The sequence below is a fragment of the Paralichthys olivaceus genome, chromosome 9 (genome assembly GCF_024713975.1).
Source record: "Paralichthys olivaceus isolate ysfri-2021 chromosome 9, ASM2471397v2, whole genome shotgun sequence".
Classification (NCBI taxonomy): domain Eukaryota; kingdom Metazoa; phylum Chordata; class Actinopteri; order Pleuronectiformes; family Paralichthyidae; genus Paralichthys; species Paralichthys olivaceus.
In genome coordinates, this window is record NC_091101.1 from 15,210,310 (window position 1) to 15,230,659 (window position 20,350).

At 41.9% G+C, this 20,350-nt stretch overlaps 1 protein-coding gene across 4 annotated transcripts in view; it reads left to right on the forward strand.

Moving 5' to 3' along the window:
* The window catches only part of LOC109627452 (A-type potassium channel modulatory protein KCNIP1), a 38,663-nt gene extending 18,440 nt beyond the window's left edge, over window positions 1-20,223 (forward strand). For 2 of the 4 annotated variants that reach the window (XM_069531850.1, XM_020083980.2), the window contains exons 2-7: window positions 16,164-16,288; window positions 16,939-17,163; window positions 17,299-17,406; window positions 17,512-17,616; window positions 18,140-18,202; window positions 18,573-20,223. In XM_069531850.1, coding sequence (XP_069387951.1) covers window positions 16,164-16,288; window positions 16,939-17,163; window positions 17,299-17,406; window positions 17,512-17,616; window positions 18,140-18,202; window positions 18,573-18,620 — 674 coding nt within the window. In that variant the 3' untranslated portion in view covers window positions 18,621-20,223. Of the gene's footprint in view, window positions 1-5,931; window positions 6,115-16,163; window positions 16,289-16,938; window positions 17,164-17,298; window positions 17,407-17,511; window positions 17,617-18,139; window positions 18,203-18,572 lie in introns of those variants that run through there. The other 2 variants (XM_069531849.1, XM_020083988.2) reach the window with 2 other exon arrangements.
* Window positions 20,224-20,350: the final 127 nt, after the last annotated feature.

A 20,350-nucleotide genomic window follows, 5' to 3' on the forward strand; every position in this document is an offset into this window, starting at 1 on the left:
TTGTGTCGCCTCAAACATATCGTTTCTTCTATCTGCAAAGAAACACAAAATGACAACAAGCAAGTCAAACACAGTTTTTCTCTTCTACGGCTCTACAAGTCGGCACTGGTTGCACTGTAGGCCAATGTTTTTTACGTTATTGATGAATAAACAGTCCACCCTTCTTCACGATCCCTCCATCCATCTGTTATCTATAGTGCTTATCCTTTAAAGGGCCGAGGGGGGCTGGAGTCAGTCCCAGCTCACCAGCGTATCGTAGGGCTGATATATAGACACAAACAACCACTCACATTCAAACCTAAAGATGGACCGTTCACACACGGTCAATTTGGAGTCTTAACCTGTTTCGTCTTCAGACCATGGGAGGAAGCTGGATTCTCTGCCGAACCAGGATTTGAACTGTTAACCTTTTTGCTGCGAGGCGAGAACACCACTATATCACTGAACCGCCTCAGTACAATGATTCTTTCATTCATTTTATCAAATTAAAGCTGCTTGTTCGATCAAAAGAAAACCTTCAAATGTGAAGCCAGACAAAATGTTCAAAAACTGTTATTAATTTAGTTTAAGTTTTCACCCCTGCCTGTTTGTTTGAGATTAGACTTCACAAAAAAACTGAATGGATTATTGTGAAACTTGGCTGGAAGGATGCAGTTTCGATCAGGAGAGAACCCATTAAAGTGTTGGATCTAAAATCACGGGACGGATCCAGGATAATTATTACTTTCACTTTCTTTAACATTATGAGTTTTTCAAAATTTTCTCTGATGTTCCAGGAAATATTTCATGGATTCAATGAAAAAAAACAGGCATATTAAAGGAACCAATATGTATGAGTGTGTGAAATTTTGTGCAGCTCTACTTGGTGCCATTATTTGTTTGTTTGCTTGTTTGTTAGTAGCATTACCTAAAACTACTGAACCAATTTCCATGACATCTCGTGAAGGGGTGGGCCATGAGCCAATAAGAACCTATTACATTTTGGTGCGGATCTGGATCAGGGGGCGGATCCAGGGATAATTTTTTTTAACTGGGAAGTCTCTTCAACATTTCCGTTGATTTCTTGAGAGAATAATTTATGGATCTTGAGGAAAAAAAGGGCACTGATATTTACATGGGAAATTTGCTGCAGATCCAAATAAAACCAGCATCTAGTGAATTTAGATGTGGTTTCATAAGGGGACTGTTGTCTCTCTGAGGTCCATGATGTTTGTCAGTATTTGTGTCAGTGTTTACTGTCAACCAGAAACACCAGGAGCTACACATGTAACACAGTACGTGTCGTTTTCAGCTCATTCTGTTTCTCTTTGAATCCAGTGGGATTTAAAGAACCAGTTGAATTATTAACAGTGTTTTCCGGCTGCTCCTTCCTCCGCCGCCGTATGCGTGTGTGTTTACAAAGGCATCCAATGTCAATCTAGTTAGCTGTGAGAACAATGGTGAAGCAGAAACCGTGTCCAAGAGGAAGGCGACACTGTTCCCTCCACCCAGTCTCTCTCTCTCTCTCTCTCTCTCTCTCTCTCTCTCTCTCTCTCTCTTTAGTCCTTCCCATTGATTCCCTCTTTAATCACTCTTCATCTCCCGTCCTCCTGCTCCATTTCTCACTCCAAATTCTGCCGTCGCCATGCTTTACCCCTTCTTCTCCCTCTCTACACATCCATCCTTCGTCCCCTCCATCATTATTCCTCACTGTCTCCACTTAATCTGTCCCTGCTTACCCCCCTCCCCTCTCCCCATCCCTCTTTTTCTCTTTTCCCCCCTGGATGATGACAGATCAATAGCGGAGGCTCCTTTAATTATTCCCTTTTTTCATAATGTGATGGGAGCTGGCAAAGAGGCTCGACGTGCATCCACTAATAAAGACGCAGAGAAGTGTCTGTGTGATTTGGACAGAAGATATTAGTATTGATTGGTTTTGATTTTCCTAATAGACATGTTCTTCCCTGTCTGAAGCGTAGCTGTCCTCGCTGAGTGATAGCAAAGCCCTGTGTGCCAACAGGCCGGTGTCACACAGCAGCTGATAGATTTATAATCTATAACCGCTGATGGATCTTTTAGGAGGAGAGGAGGTAGATTTTTATGTTGCACGTCTGCAGGTAGTGTGAATGTGCAGCTTTTACAGAGCGGAGCAGAATTTCTAAAGCTTCCACCCAGTCCTTTAATCTTAATCAAGATCTTCAGAGTTTTTCACGCTCACTCCTCATTTTTTCCTCATTTTCTTTGTTCTTTCATCCTGTTCTCTGAATATTTCGTATGTTTGCATGTCCCCCCTCGTCTCTCTCTGCCAGTCGCCCACTCTTTTGGCTTTTGTTATCCACTTCTTTCTTTTTCTTTTGGCTCTCTGCATCTCATTCTAATCTCTCACTGGAAGCTTTTCTGCTGTGTTTCCTTCTCCTTCTTCCATTGCCAAATATGTTTCTATCTTTACCGTCACTGCTATTCCTTTCCTCATGCTTTCCTCTTCCTACTTTTGCTGTTTTTCCTCTCCTCTCAATTTTCAGTAAAAGTGTGGCAGGGGTCTTGCCTGCAGGGAAGCACCAGGCGATTCTGCAGCAATATTTTACATACAAGCACAAAAGCAACACACCCGCTCCAACATCTTGCTCTTTCTCTGCGCTCTTACAGACAGACTTTGAAATGATCACCAGAAGGAGAAATATTTCTGTCAGCATGTGGGCCTGTCAGAGAGAAAGGGCGGTGGGTGGGGGGACAAGTCAGGAACAGTGTTTGATACAACAGGAACACCACGCTGATACGTGTGCAGAGATTTATAGGAAGAGATGGACAGATAAAGGCGTACTACAAATTCAGAGATGCATGGTGCGGAGAGAGATGGATAGATACGTTTTAAGGCTAAAGATGAAGCAGGGTGAAGTGAAGATGGGGAGAAATCATTTTGATAGCCTCTAAATTCCAAAAGGCAAATAACAGTGGGTTATATAGCTTAGCAAGTAGAGGGTATGTGTGTGTGTGTGTGTAGTTGTAATAAACAGAGGCCTCATGGAGACCAAAGCCTTTTCCTAGTAATGCAAAACATTATTTCTGAGGTCATGGTTAAGGTTAGGGATAAGGTTTTGGTTTGGCTGTCCACAGTTGATGGAAGTTGATGCAAAGCCCTAATAAGGCAGCTGTGTGCAAACCTGTGTGAGAGAGTGAGTGTGTGAGTGTGCGAGAGTGAGTGTGCAAGAGTGCAACAATGTGTGAGTGAGCTGATTGGGTCTCTGGTGGCATCCAAACAACATCCTGCATCCTGTTTGGATGCCATCAGAGACCTGATCAGCCATTATTTATGTGCAAAATGTATGTACATGTACATGTACATGTGCTTCTCTGTATGTGTGTGTGTGTGTGTGTGTGTGTGTGTGTGTGTGTGTGTGTGTGTGTGTGTGTGTGTGTGTGTTTGTGTGTGTGTGTGTGTGTGTGTGTGTGTGTGTGTGTGTAGCATGATATACTCCCCACTGCTGCCCATTCTGTCTCTCTCTCAGTTGATAAACACACACATTGATGAGCACATTTTCATAGTAGCAGATTGCAGTTTTTTTTTTTTTTTTTGCTCACCAACAAAATCTTTCCAGCTAAATGTCCATATGGCTTCCTCACAATCACGCCTCGTTCATTATTCACCACCGGCAGACAAAACGTGTCACATTTTCTGAGGAGACACCACATTTGCAGAAGCATCAACACGGACGGTCTGTCTTGATTAAAAAAGGTTCCTGTTCTACAGTTGAAAACTGATACATGCATTGTTTTCAGAATCAATTCTTCCCGTTGAAACCACATTTTTTGATGATATATATAAAAAAGGACATTAATAATTTTTATCTTTGGAATGAACTGTGACTTTGGCCACAGCTGAAAATGACATTTTCACTTGTTGCAGCCTGGACTGTGTCCTCAGGCTGTAGTGGCTTTCATATCAGGAAACTGGGTCCATCAGCCAGGTCAGTGGTGAACACATGAAAGCCAGGCATCAAATTTCCTGTTGAGTGTCAGTATTATTATTTCTGAGAAATATTTGGAGCCTCTGTTCAACCTTGCTATGTTTATTTGAAGCTTTAGTTATTTAACAGATCTGACAGATTAGCTTGAGTTTGTGTTGTAAAGGACAACAATATATGGAGAGCTGCTTGTTCTTTTTATCCTCCCTATTTACATAAATACACACTTAATATTTTAATGTCCGGAACAACACCATCACTAACTACATGACTTCAATGCTAAATCATAAAAGTGAATTAACGCCTCTATGACAGTTAATAAAAACTGATTTTCGGCATCATAAAATCAGAATTTATTGCAGAACTGATGCATTGGATTGTATTAGACTTTAAAGTAGTGAAAAATGTGGACACCAAGGGTTCTACATATAACAAAAGCTGCTTTTATCTGAAAATGTCTGGAAAATTAGGTCTGGACATTTTCTATAGTTTGTCTTTCACATATGAAGAAAGCAAGAGCAAGAGGAGGCAGGATCATGAAGAATACATTCGGCTATGGAAATCATCTTTTTGTTCATATGTGACACTCCTGTCTGCTCTTATTTACAAAAGCTCTCAAATCTTGTTGTCGACATCTTCTTTGGCTTCTTCTACGTGTATGACACATCTTCGTCATCCTGAGATATTTGCATTTTTCTTGTTTTATTTATTTGCATATGTCACGTTTTAGAAACATCATAAACAGTTTATAGGGAAATGACCAGAAGAGCTCCGATGAAAATATCCAAAGCAACAACATTTGCATTCTTACATCCAGCTCCTCTGGGAAATTTCAGGAAGCCGTCGGGAGTTCAGTGCACGTCTGACAGCAGCTGATTTATCATTTTGAAAGGTGCCATTCTGCATTATGAGCTCTGCAAACTTCCATACGTCAAGTGGATGTTGCAAGAAATACTTTTGTACACTTACTTTCTCGCATTCTAATTCTTGAATGCAGGGATAGATCTGATCCTCCCTCCATGACAACATCCATGAAATTTGTATGTGCAGCATTTGCATGTTATGCATGTACAGCACGTGCACTGTACTCGTCATGTGGAACTGTCATCCAATTAGTCTCTTTGCACTGTGATCATGTTAGCCTGTATACCTTGTTTGTATTGATCGAGCTGTAATTAAAACGTGATTTCATTTGCCTGTGTGTAGCTCCAAGAAACAAAAGCACACGCTCCTGCAGTAATATCTCACACTCGCCTCAATCCCTCTACTTCTACTCTATTAAATATCTCATTCTTCTTATCCCTTGCCTCTTCCTGTTTTAATCTCTCCCTCTCCCTTCTCTTACATGCTTGACTTTAAGCTATTCCCTCCTCATGTGCTGCCTGCCCGTCTCCCTTCCTTCCTCATTTTCTCCCTGCCACCACAGAGACTCTATCCTCCACCCATCCCTGTTAGTATATGGGGATATTATGGATGGTTGAACAAGGATGATGGATGGAGCGAGTGGAGGTGTTGTTGGATTGAAGTGGCCTTTTCATGAACAAACCTTGTGTGTGTTGAGGCGGAACAAACAGAAGAAAAACAGACGTGTTTAGGTGTGAAATGTAACAGGGCATGTGCTGTTTTTTAAATCAATGGATTCACTCATGTTAATTTATAATTTAGTGAATCAACATCCTGTGATTTCATACTGAATCACTAATGTTTCTGGCTTGCAGTGAGGGTGGGAGGGAGGGGGAGAGAGAGAGAGTGAGAGAGAGAGAGAGAGAGAGAGAGAGAGAGAGAGAGAGGGTGGGAGGCTACAACCTCTAATGAAAAACAAGGAAATGGGAGGGAGGGAGGGAGGTGGAGAATTTGGGGTGAAAAAGAAGACAGCGAGAGAGGGAGAAAAGAGAGGAGGTAGGTAGAGGAGGGATGATGGAAAGAGGGTTTCTGTCAAGAGCAGCCACTAAGAGGAGGAGGAGGAGAGAGAGAGGGAGGGAGAGGAGGATGAGGAGAGGGAAGGGGTGAGGGAACGTGTGTGTGGGTGTGCGTTCTAGCCGTCCAAACGTGACGAAGAGATACAGACTTCGGCATAAACAGACGCGCTTGTTTCCACGACGACGACGGAAAAACATGGGGGCTGTGGTGGGTACGCTGACCATGCAGACCAAGCAGAGGAGGCTGTCCAGGGGTGAGGGAACACACAAACACATGCACATGCATATGAAGACACACTAACACACAAATACATATAAATACATGTACATATATGCATACACAGATATGAACAATGAAACTTTTAACAGTGGGTTTTTACTGTACACACACACACACACACACACACACACACACACACACACACACACACACACACACACACACTCTCCAGTAGTTCACACATGCAGCAAAAGGATCCTTTAGTTATTTCATTTAAAATGCAGTTTAAGAGGGGATTGGGTTTGTATGTGTGTGTGTGCATGTGTGCGTGTGTGTGTGAGAGAGAGAGAGACCAACAGGTGTCCCCGGAGGAGTTTCTCTATTATTTTATAAAACAAAGTTTAGAGTGCTTATCTCGTGTGTGTTTGTACAAACGTATCTTTTTTGACAGCGTAAACTAAAGGTGGAAAGTGGAAAGCAGCTTCTTTCACTGTCTGAGAATGCTTGTGTGCTTGTGTGCTTGTGTGCTTGTGTGCTTGTGTGCCAGTGTGCACGTGCGCGTGCACTTGCCTATGTGTGTGTCGCACAGTCTGTCTGTCGGCATGTGTCTGTGTGTGTGTATGTGCACACGTGAGCATCGATGCTGGTAAACACACACATGTCAAAGGTATTTGTCACTCTGCTCACACACTGCCTTTCCGTCTTGCTGTTACCTTGGAAGCACGGTAGCCATGGCAACAAAAGATGTCAGTTTTGGGGTGGGTGGGGGGCTTGATGAGATTGGGGCTATTCCTAAGTAAGTCAAGGCCATGTGAGAGGAGGGGAAGGTGAGAGATGTAGATATGATGGGAGGAGGGATGGTTTTATTTTTTTCTAAGGAAACCTGTTGCCTCCGAGAAACCTTTTACTCCCTCGTTCCTCATTCTAGTCAAATCCTGTAAAGGTTTTTTATGTAAATTGAACAAATCCAACCTGGCTGCTCCAATGAATGAAAGTGCCAGAGTGATAAAAACACTGTGCAGTCATTTAAACTTATGTGCTGAGGTAAACTATTATTGGTTTTTTCACTAGCAAATTACACCATTCAGGGCATTTTCCAAGTGAGTGCATACGGCTTGTTTTCATCCTATGAATAAACTCCTTTTTTTGATTCCCTCCCACAAACACAAAACAAACACCTTTCCCTGGAGTGTTGTAAAAAAGGCAAGGTGTAAATTTGTTGCCATTTTGAATAATGAGGTGGCTGTAGATGATGTTGTGTTCGGGCAAACGTGTGAAAGTCGACTCTTCCTGCAAAAAGAAAACAAGTCACAAATGCCCCTACAAAAAAAAAAAAACCACCAACACAAAAAGAAAGAAAAGGATGTGGAGCAGCAGCTATTTGGAGGTTGTTTGTAATTCTGCTGTTGTGTTACTTCACCGCCTGCTTCTTTTTCTTCCTCCTGCTCTAACATGCTCGCTCTGTGCAGGATTAGTGCAGTATACGTGCACAGCTGCCTGTTCCCTGGTGTTGCAGATAACTTGTTATCCGGGATCACGACACTGACAGCAACATGGAGAGAGAGACGGTGCACAGCTGTAATGTTGCGAGATTAGATTCCTGCGTGATTGATCCTCTGAGCACGAGCTCGTCACTGTGCTTGTGTGTGTGTGAGTGTGTGAGTGTCTCGGTCCCACCTCAACACTTGCACGCCTGTTTGTCTGCACTGTCTGTTTTCATCAAGGCTGCTTGTTGCTCCTCCAACAACTTGCTCCTTTTTCTGTCAGCTGTTCTTTTCTTTTTCATGACAGTGTGAGTTTTCTTCTATCTGTTGTCTTGTCCACCTGCTGTTCTCTGGCAGGCTATAGGCTGCTGTTTTCTTCCTCATCTGTTGCCACTGACAACTCCTCCCTCCAGAAAAACATTATTTCACCTGGCATGTCTCTCCCATCTCTTGTGCATTTTTCATTATTTCATTTCATATTTCTGCCTGCCTCACTTTACTCCCTGCAGCAACCCTATCTCAATCTTCCTCTCTGCCTCCCCTTTTTCTTTCACTCCTCTGCTCCTAGTTTTATCTTGCTCTCCTTTTGCTTTTCTCCTTCCCTCCTTCCTTACCATTCCACCCTTTCTTCTTTTTCTTTCACTTTACCCCACTGCTTCCTCATCTCCCTGTTGTTTCCCCTCTTTCCTCATTCCAAGTCCTTTTCCACACTGATTTCTCTTTATCTTTCTTTCTTCTAATTTCCCCGCCACACTCAACCACCACCACAATCTGCTTCTGGCATCCTCATCTCCATACCTCTCTCACTCCCTTCTCCGTTTTATGCCTCCATTCAATCTCTCATTTGCTCCCTTTCTCCGTCACCCACGCTCCCATTAGCTGGTGTGAGTGCTTATTAAGTCATCTCGTCATTCTCCTCTCCTGGCATGCAGTAGGGTGTGTGTGTGTGTGTGCCTGTGTGTATATGTGTGAGTGTGTTTGTGAATTTCTGCAGATTTTGAGTCTTGACATGTATTTACCCAAAAAAATCAATATTGGCATGCTGTTGTGTGCATGTAAATGATTTGTATTTGACTTTCTTACCAAACAACATCAGCACTGGCACACTAATATGTGACAAATGGCATTGTGTGTGTGTGTGTGTGTGTGTGTGTTTGTGTGTGTGTGTGTGTGTGTGTGTGTGTGTGTGTGTGTGTGTGTGTGTGTGTGTCTCCATACACCCTCCAGCACTTTGGTCCTCCTTCACAGGCTGATGATTAGTAAGTGTGTGTGTTTGTGTGTGTGTGTGTGTGTGTGTGTGTGTATTGTTTTATGCACATGGTTGCTTTAAAACTTCTACCCTTGAAATAATGCGTTCATGTTTGTCTTTGTTTGAGGGTCGGTAACTGGATGCATGTCGCGCTCTATGCGTGTGTGTGTGTGTGTGTGTGTGTGTTGTTAACCGAAACGAGACACTGGACTTCCGGTGACTCAGATGTTGACTGTGGAGAACCATGCTTCTCAGAATGAGAGCTTGAATTGAAACGTGATTATGTGTGCAGCTTTTAAGTGTTCTACAGTGAATAGAACTGTAGCAACTGAGAATCTATTGTTACGATACTTCCTCTGTATACCTCCTGGGAGCGCCTGGCTACTGGTGTCACTACTTTCTTGAGGAGCACTCTCCACCGTTCAAGAGTCCAGCCAGAGCAGCCCTCTCCATCGCCAGCAGGACAGCAGATTAGGCTAATTCAGATTATGCAAATGACACACTCTCTGGCAAGGAACACATGGACAGGGTACATGAAGAGCATGGCAGAGATAGAGAGGCAGGGTGAGATAAGGGTGAGTGGAGGAGAAAGGAGGATTCGGTCTGGCAAAAGAAGAAAGGAAGAGATGGAGGAGAAGCAAGAGGTAACTGTAACTATAGGAGCCAGCATCAGTTAGGGAGCTAAGAGTTAAATCCTCTTTCTGGGTTGGAGGAAGTGTGTGCATCGATGCGAGAGGGATTTTCTTTTTGACAGGCTGGGCAGAGTGACAGGCAGCCAGTCTTTTTCTGCCGGCAGTTCAGGCCACCACTTATTACTCCAAACAAGCTTGGCAAGAAAAAAGGTTCAGGCTTTTGGTCACCGACAAACTCCACGGCTTATAATAGCTTGTGTAACAGATGGAGGAGAAGCTCTCGAGGTTGGTTTATTTAGGTTTTTCTTAACCTGCTTACTGTGCAGCTTGAGATCATGAATCACGCAGCGTTATAGATCTCACCTGGAATTAAAAAACTTTGTCTAGTCAAGTTTCACCAGATAGATATATCTTTAAATAACACTGCCTTTCTAAGACTGTTTTTCTTCACCAGAATATCTTGCACTGACATCTTTACTTACAATATAATAAACTTTATGAGGTTCCCTGTTGCAGGCAGATCCAAATTATGCACATTTAAAAAAAATAAAGAAACATAATCTTTCCTTTGCAGTGGAGCTGGTCGGACAGCATCATCCATTCCCCAGTATCCACTGATGAATTACTGCATCTCACAGTGTGGCTCATTGCGGTGTTTCCGGACGACAATAGAGGTCCACACAACATCAGATTGGCCACAGTGAATCAGTTTTTGGCAACGCAGGCAGTGTTAGAATGTTCTGAAACCAAGTCTGATCAGAGAGATGATGCAGCTGTTCAATACTTTAACAGATACTGCACACCTAAAGGTTTGTTTTAGCTGTAAACTAAAGGACATTGCTGTACTGTGATGAAACACATTAATCATGGTTACAAATCTCATTAATACCACATTTATAAGGGAAATTCTGCATTTTGAACGTGGCTCGTAATGTGACCCAGTGTTTGAAACTGTCTTGGAGCTTGCAAGGCTGATGCTGATGTAAATGTAACATCAGCATGTTTGTCTGTACGTCAGGAAATGTATCATAAAGTTTTTTCCCCTAATCAAACATGGGGTTCATTATCAGGTCTAATCTTATTTCTGTAGTGTAGCATTATCTTTGGCACCTCCCTATAACACATGTTCTCTCAGGGAGGGAGGAAACTGCAGTGCCAGCACACACACCTAGGTAAAGAACATTATTGGTATGGATGGCTCTTGGTTTATTGGACATTTTTTTCTAATGGTAATGATGACATATCTTTACAACTTATTCTAACATTACTTTCCTGCCCCCACCCTCTCTTGCACTTGCATTGCCTCGGCTCCAAGAGCTCTGGCATCTGGCGTAACTGAGCTGCAGAGGCATGTCTTGAACCGATGTGGCTCAGGACCACCATCGTCCTGCACCACACTGATGCCCATATTCTGGAGGGGGAAAATATTCCATCTCTCTGTGGCAAAGGTGCTCTGCGGTCTGTGACACTTTTCATTTTTTATGGCCTGAAAATGTCACAACAGTGATATATTCATCCTCAGTCCCCATTTTTCAAACAATGATCAGGTTATACTTTAAATTGCAGTAATAAGGAATAATTTAAATGTTTTTAACTCCAACGTGTATTTCCTCTGATGGTTTCTTTTAAAGGTTCAGTGTGTAGAATTTAGTGACATCTGGTGGTGAAGTTGCATGTTGCAGCTGAATGCCCCTCACCCTGCCTCTTAAACTCAAAAGGTGTTTAGTTTGTCCAGTCTGGACTACTGCAAAAAACATGGCAGCCTCCATAGAGAGGACCTGCTCCCGATGTAAATATAAAATGTTTAAAATATAAAATGCTCATTCTAGGGTAAAACAAACATTTTGACTATTTAGATGAAACACACTAGTGAATCATCACCATGATTACTTCATATTAAATTTCTGCCAATAGATCCCTTTCACCTAAATCTTACAGAGTGAACCTTTAATATTTCACAATAATATCAAATCATACCGAAGCGTTGTACGCACTGCAGCGTTCTATCATGATGGAACTGCTGGTAATTGATCTCAGCAGGAGACGACTCAAGGTTCATGACTCAAGCGAACACAATATGCTCCTAATCATCCTTAACAAGTGATGTTTACACTACTGAGCATTTTCAAAATGCCTCCCAAATTAAATTAGATTCTACTCTTGGCACTAAATTAAATTTTACACTAAACTGCTGCTTTAATTCCGGAACAGTAAATAAAGCAAACCTGCAGGAGACAACTCAGGGGGGATACCTCTGGATGCAGCAGATCCCCTGCAGGCTGCCAGTCAGCAGCTCCACATCTGCCGATCCGGCTGCTGCAGATCCTTTTTACATCCACATTAGAACAATAAACGAGTGTGAGCTGGCCACAGTGCACTGATATAATACAGGAAATAGCCCACATTTATTTTATAGTGTTTTACTGCCATTGGTCGTTTATATGTGAAGCGCAGAGCAGATTTTATCGGATAAAGAGACACTTTGTTATGGCTGTCGAAGCATTATCACTATATGAATAAACGCAGCAGCTAAATCTGAAGTAACGTATGTAATGAAATGTACAACACATCTTCATCACAGGCTTTGATGCACACACCGGAGGGGTCTGTGTTAGCTTTTGCTGCCCCCTGCTGGTACTTTTGGATTGTAGCAGGCTACACAGTTTCCTCTCGATGAGACACTAAATATAAAGCTCACACTGCAAATTAGGATAAAGAAGATTAATTTGCCTGTTTTCTCACCAGAGGTATTGCAGTCATTTTTATTTGACTTTCTTTATTCCTGCAATTTCCCTTGTTTAAATTATACCATATTTGATAACTTACATAAAAGGCTCAGGCATATTCAGTGTGAAAAGTCACTTTGTGTTAAATTAAGCCTTCTGTTGGTGGTGGTAGTGGGGGGGTGACGTTGTCTCTTAATTACATCAATTAATCAAGTGCTGATCTCACAGACACACGTGCACATGCACACACACGGTCCCAAAACAAACACATGAGCTCATACAGTATATGTGAGTTTATCACTGTTACAACGTGCACAGGTGGGACCCCCCAAGTGAAAGTCCCTGTTCCCAAAGAGTGAAGGACACAATGACTGTAGCACAGAGGGGGAGGTGGTGGTGGTGGTGGGACAGCAAGAGAGAGAGGGGGGAGCGGGTAGTTGCTGGGATGGAACGAAGGTCAGGATAAGAGAGGGAGATGCCCCAGGGAGAAGAGAGAAGGGGGGATAAAAAGACAGAGACAGAGAGAGACGGCTGAGTGCAGGTGTCGCTGTAGGAGAAAGCAGGATGGAGAGAAAGTTTATAGACGTGTGAGGAGTCTAGTTGAACACGGTGAAAAACGACAACATGTTTGCGCTTGTGTATTTCCACAAGATAAAAGTCTGAGAATTAAAAAGAAAAGGTAAGCAAAGATATAAGAGGTGGGTTGAAGTGATAAACTCAGGCCAGAGGGAGGAGAGGATTAATGAAAATGGAAAACGAGGAACAGAGTGAGAACAGCTTACATACGATAGCCATCATTCTGCTGTGCTGCGGGGCCGTCAAAATGCTGCACCTACTGGGAGTCATCACAGTGGAGGGTGAGTCGGTACAACTGCTATCACGGTCATCCAGCACTAACTGTCTGTCAGTTATTGACCCATTTGGATTATTTATGTGAGAATGTTGACCTGCATTGACCTGCTACTTTTTCCAGAAAATCAAAAATGAAAACATAAATCAACAAGAATTGATAAAGTTTTTAGTGTTCGATGCTGCAGGTAATTCGGTTGTTCAGTGTCGGTGGAGATTTGCTCTCTCAAGTTCATCTCGTAATGATTTCTATGTAACTGCCTGCTGGGGAGGGCTTGTATATCTTTTCCTCAGCTGCTTTTTCAATTGTAAACTTGCAATACCCATGTGTCCAATATTTTTACTTATTTTCTGACACTGGTATATTTATCTTGCTGCAAATACTGATGCTGCACAATATAATTAAAACACTGTGGGAAAAACCTGACAAGAGCTCAGTAGGTTATCAGTGACAACAAGGCTCATCACTTACATCACCAGTGTTTTTAAGCTCTGCGGGTTGTAATTTACAAATGTAAAGATATTTACTCAAATGCTTTTGTCTGTAAGAGTAAACATATCCCCTCTTTTCTCATGACCAGAGTTCATTTCACAATGCTTGTATTTATTCTGATCATAGTTCAATTAATTTAGGTCATTTATTATTTCTCCTCGTGGTTGTCAGAGTCAACATTTCGTTTATGTTGGCTTTTACCAGAAGAAAATGAGATTGGTGACTTTTGAGACACAAAAACAGAGGCTAAGTCTTTTCTTGTAATTAAAATTCACAGGTTAATAACAAGTCTGACTCTCATATACTTGTTGTATATATGTAGTTTAATGTGTTATTGGTCCTGACGCAGCCTTGCTATATGCTTTATGACAACTGTGATGCTGCCTTAATAATAAACTGCACAGCATATACCTGCTGACTTTTAGTCTAAGAGTTATTACTGTGCATTGCTTGTGACGGGATGTCCTGTGCCGTGTTAGTTTTCAGGATAAGCATGGAGTGTGACGGTGACTGTGCACATAAACATTATAGTCCAAGTAAAGCATTTCAAAGGAGGCTGTGGTCTTTAATTCTATATGATCACTGCATGTGTCTGCATAACAATATTAGATACAAGTTGATCACATCAGGATGTATGTGTGTGTGTGTGTGTCCTGTGTGTGGTTATGTAGCATACAGTGTGTCGTACGACTGTTGGGAACTGGGTGTGAATAGGCTCACCTTGTGCATGAGTCTGAACTTTAACCCTGACAAAGACTGAACTCCCTGTGTGATGAAACTAATGGCCTGTGTGTGTGTGTGTGTGTGTGTGTGTGTGTGTGTTTTAAAAAGGGTGAAGTGGGGGAAGGGAGCAACAGAAAGAGAGACTGCCTAACTCCCATAATGTAGAATATTAGTTGGTACAATACAATGAATTAACGTATGCTGAGTGTTGCACTTTTACATTAGTTGTATTTTGTTTTGAAATGTAATCACATCATATAACAGTGACTCTCATATGTGAAGATCATAATTTACACCTAAATTCAAAGCTACTTTCGCCTCTTAAACCCTGATGGCTGCAGTTCTACATGAAGAACTCTGCAGATGCATCACACTGTGTACTGAATCCAGAATGGTGAGGTTTTCATTCAGCGGTGAGATGAAGATGTCTTTGTCTCGCACAGTAAAAACGTAGAGAGCCATGATTCACTGATGGAACAGAAGTGAGGAGCTGGTGGAGTAATGAAGCTTTACAAAGCACTGATAGTGTTCCACACAGATGAAATTGTTTCTATTTCCAGACTGTTGATGTTTCAAAATGTGGATTGCCAAGGACAGAGTGCACCTTACACACTGAGACACCTGATTAAAGTAGAACAGCACTTTGAAAGTACAGTAGCTCAACCATTGTATCTGGGACTGTTGAAATTCTCTGATGACAGTGCAATAAAAACTGATGAAGGATCAGCAGCACTTTGGATGGGAAGTCAACTCTTACAAATTATTAGAGGTAAACACAGGCAGTGGTCGACACCACAATATTTAAATGTGTGCACATGTTTCTACCAGTGTCCAACATTCTGTCCTCCAAAACATTCACAGTACAAGCACAAGTGTTTCAGGGGATTTTGGGGCCCCAGGCTAGAGGTAACTGTGGGGGCCCCACATCAAACCAAACAGACCAAAGAAAGACATGTCGTGACACCAAACCACATTATTTTAATCGTCAAATGATTCACACCATCATCCCAGAGATGTCACACCTCTAAAATTATAAAGCTTTTGGCAGAGAGTTATCGGACAGGGGCCTTGTTTGGGGGTTTCTGACCATAGTGTCATTGCAGTCTCCTGAACAAAGACGATCAAAGAATTTAAGTTGATTTTAAGTTGAGGGTTTCATGTTCTAGCCAAAGATTCCACCTGGAAAACAAAGATATTAAGGATTCAGTGTGTAAGATCTATGTGAAAAGGATCTATTGGCAGAAATTGATTATTAAATAATCCTAGTGATGTTTTCACTGGTGTGTTTCATCTAAATCGTACAAATTCTTGTTTTCTTTACCTTTCTACCAAGGCTGCCAAGTTTTTTTACATAAGTCCAGACTGGACTAAATAAACAGCTTTCTATTTGTACTTAACTTGAACAATATATCATATCAGTATGAATCATAATTAAATCGTGCATGGCTTTTGGAAATGTATGTGCTCATGCAATGATTGAGACAGAAAAAGAGAAACCTGCTTTTATACTTTCATGTTCACCTATAAGTGCATGAATGAGTGTGCATGTGTGTGTGTGTATGTGCACGTGCACGTGTATGTATGTATGTGTGTGTGTGTCAGTGGTTCGTCCTCTCTCCCCTCCCCTCCAGCAAGGAGAGTAACGAGTTGTTAATGATGGGGCTGGTGAGTGGAGGACAATGGAGCTGTTAGACTGACCTCCACCTCTCTACACCTCCATCTCTCACCCGTTCCTTCTCTTTTTTTTGTTACAGTTTCTATCGTTCTGCCTTTTCAGAGAGACATCAGTGTAGTTCGAACTTGACGTGTGAAAATTAATTCACTGAGGTTTTTTTCTTCTTCTCAACATCTGCTTTCTCACCCTTTGGAGGTCATGTATAAATTCCTGTAAAATAATGATTTCTTTTTTTCTTTCTTGTTTCTTCAGATAAAGCTGACGATGACCTGGAGATGACGATGGTGTGCCATCGACCAGAGGGCCTGGATCAGCTAGAAGCTCAAACCAACTTCAGCAAAAGAGAGCTCCAAGTTCTCTACAGGGGCTTCAAGAATGTAAGAGGCTGGCGGTTTCACAAGACAAGAGATTTATCCTCATAGATAAATGCCAGTTAGATAGAAACCAAACCTGCCAGTGGCTCTTCTGAGCAAACAAACCAAGATATAAGGTTTAAAGATCAAAGAATACTCCAAACAATGATTTTCACTGTAATTTAAATGGACCAAAGTATATTTATACTGCTTTTGTTCCCAGATTTCACTTTGGAGGTCACATGCTTTAAGTGCAGGATCACACTTTGTTGTTTTTTATAATTATATTGTATTTTTATTGCATTGTTTTCACTTATTTTAGCTTTTTTCCGAAAGATAAATATTCTTTTCAGAAGTGATGAATGTTAAATTTATATTGTAAGTCTGTATCATAGCTTGGAGCAATAGCGCTACCCTTGATAGAAGGTCAGAACTTGCAACTGCAATCAGTTGTGCTGCTGAGACAGAGCAGATTTGTTGTAGTCAATGGGGAAACCAGTCTGAATGAAGAGTTAATGTTTTACTAATTTAATATCCAGTCCCTAGTTTACTCTTTTATCAAATTATATTCACACCCTTCTGTCAAACCCTCCATCCGCCTCTGTCCACCTCTGACACCAGTGAGAGAGGTTCTGTCTAATTTATACCTCCTCACTCCCTCTTTCTCTTTCCAGGAGTGTCCGAGTGGTGTAGTAAACGAAGACACCTTCAAGCAGATATACTCCCAGTTCTTCCCACATGGAGGTAGAGTGAGAGCCTGCACTTTATTTGTGTCTTTACCTGTTTTTGTCTCTGTGTCGATTCAAACTTTGTCTTATCCTCTTGCAGACGCCAGCACCTACGCACATTACCTGTTCAACGCGTTTGACTCAGCAAACACCGGCTCCATCAAGTTTGAGGTTTATTTTATTCATTCATCTCCACCTTTCTCCTGTTTTGAAGATGTCTCATTCAAGTCATACTCTAGCTTATTATGTCCAAGCCCCTTCTCCATTTTCATGTTGTCCTTCTGTCTCTCTTTGTGTCTCCATCAGGACTTTGTCACAGCTCTGTCCATCCTGCTGAGGGGCTCCGTCACAGAGAAGCTGCAGTGGACGTTTAACCTCTACGACATCAACAGAGATGGATACATTAACAAAGAGGTCCGTGTTTGTGTACCTGTGCTTTTACATTTGTACTTATACACACAGTATTCGGGTTTTTATTGGTAAAGTCTTATCGTGTCCGTGTTTCTGTACGTCCCGCAGGAGATGACAGACATCGTCAGAGCAATATATGACATGATGGGGAAGTACACTTACCCCGTCTTGAAACATGATGCACCCAAACAGCATGTGGATGCCTTCTTTCAGGTAAAGAGTCTTTTACAGCACAAACACTGATGATCGACCAACACAGATGTATCAATAAAGCCCTTTTTAGTCATTAACTTTGCAGAGATTGTCCGAGTCCACCTCACAGTACAAGTGTCATCAACACGCCCACTCACTCACTGAGTTCTCCAGACAACATAACACTGTTTTCTCACATGGGCTCACTCAGACATACTTGGATATTTGCGTTCTCACATACAGCCCCTTCTGGAGTTCAGTGCATGACTGAAAGCAGCTTCAGGCACTATGTGCTTTTGTAAACAGGGAAACGATGATGGTCACCTTGGTCAAACAGCAAATAAAAGTCAAGTATTTTTATTTAACAACTTAACATAACAGAAAATACATCACAGTGCCCTAACTGTCTAATGATGTTAGCAAAGTGCAGAGTAGAGCTATCACAGAAGTGAGACTGACAATAATTTCACATCTGCTTATATCATTAATATCTTTGCTTACACTCTGCACAAATGGCGTCATGCATGTGCGTTTGTCTCCACAGAAAATGGACAAAAACAGGGACGGTGTGGTCACTCTGGATGAATTCATTCTTTCTTGTCAAGAGGTACACAGTTTTTCAAAGATGACATTTGATTCATCATAGTAGGAACTTCAAATGTGCAAATACTACAATTAATAATGGATTTCTTAGTCAAAGTCAAATTGTTTTACTTTCTTTTCACAGAATGCGTTTTTTTCTCCTCCTTTGCAATTGACTACACTACATATTAATTATGGAGTTTGCAGCCACAAAAAATGAATCTTTTTATTTCAGTGTGTTTGCCCTCAGAGAGAGAGATCACGCTCATGTTCACACACTCTTTATTTTATGGGCTTTTACTGCCCCCTAGTGGCCAGTAAACTGAATTAAATGGTGATTGCGTGGCGACTTCCTCCTCAGTCTGCTTCTCCATTTCCCATCTTCTTTTGCACAGGATGAAAACATCATGAGGTCTCTGCAACTCTTTGAAAACGTCATCTAGACGACAAAGAAGAGGGCGACGGTGCGATATATGAAAAGCACAGAGCCAGAGAGAAGAGACAAACAAAGAGGAAGAAGGAGAGATGCCCATGCACGAGAAATGGGAACAGCGTAGCTTGCAATTGAAATGAAACAAAGAGCTTCTTCGGGTTGTGTGCGTGTGTGTGTGAGAGGTTGCTACAAAACTTCTTGGGAGGTGTCCTGCTGTAAGAAATCCATGGCGACAAAAAGCGTCTCTGGTTTTCAGAAAATGTCCCTCAGACTTTAACCCTTCATTTGACCTTTACGCGACCACTCATCTCGTCTCCCTGTTGGTTGCTGTCTTTACAGTTACCGTCATGTTGGACTGCGTGTGCCCCCATGCCATCGTGTAAATACTGATTCTTTCACATTTCTGAAATATAAACCAGAACATCAACCTGGACTCCAGCATAGCAGTGAGATCAGTCAAAGGCATAAAATAATGTTTCTCACCATGGATTTCTGTATCACCACAACAAGCGTGAGCGATATTGTGAAGCATGCAAGACAAGAGGCCTGCAGCGTTTTTGACACTTGGTATATGTGCCACAAAAACATGGTGGTAACATAGTCGTCTTCTTGCTGAGTGGTGACATTAGGGAGGCCAGGTCTGGGTGTGGCATCCCACACAGCCACCTCATCTGTTTCCAGACACAGGCCTGTGAGGCTTTGCTCTGCAGCTGAGTGTCACCTCAGCCGTGCTTGCGACACATCTTACGTCTTGTAACAGCCCCCCCCACCAAAAAAAAGTCCTCATTGCTCCCTGTGTGTGTTCCAGTGGTGTCAGTCAATGTTTCAATGTTGTAACGACTCAACTGTAGATATTTAACTGTTGTATTTGTGTCTTCTTCTTCTTCTTCTCGCTGTCTGGGATCATCCGTGTCTGTCTGTGAGTTTCTGAGTCTGACTAACTGTCTTATCTTTCTGTCAAATCAGGTGCAACGGTTACAATCCTGGAATTTTTTGGCATTCATTGTTAAATAAGGAGTCCACTATAGAGATTTACTGATGTACAGATTTAGAGTGACACAGGGATGTGCATGTGTGTGGTGTCCTCCTGTAAAGTTATTTTTTTTATTTAGCTTGAACATTAAAAAGTCATTATTCTAAGCACAGTTTCATCTCGTGGAGGCCACAGAGGAGAGTTTCACTGTCGAATCTGTCTGTTGAAAATGTCGACCCAGAGCGACCAACCTTTCACTGTGAGGGAGCGACAGAGGAGGGGGAGCGAGATGCAGGAAGACAAAGGTGAGGGAATAGGGCAGAGGATGAGAGTAAAGACCTTTTCACTGATTCTGAAGGAATGGAAGCCATGTTTCAAATAAAAACCATCGAGCAGGTCACACACACATTTATGAAAATGATTTACTGTCATGCCCACTCACTGTGCTACCAACAGTGTATAAAAAAATCCTTGCTGAGTTTAGATGTACCCAGACATACTGACGGACAGGAAGACAAACAGGTAGACAGGCATGCCGACACACAGACAGCACATATTGTCAGAATGAAGTCATGTGTGTATTGAAATACTGTATAAAATCATTATATTTATCAATAAACTTTTCAACAAACAAAATGAATCCATGTCTCCTGTATTTTTCCTTGTCGCTCCATGACGTTTCCTTTGTTTTATCATCATTATTGTGTATGAAAACCTTAAAACCACATCTATGGTGCATCATATGGAGCATGGATCACAATAACAGT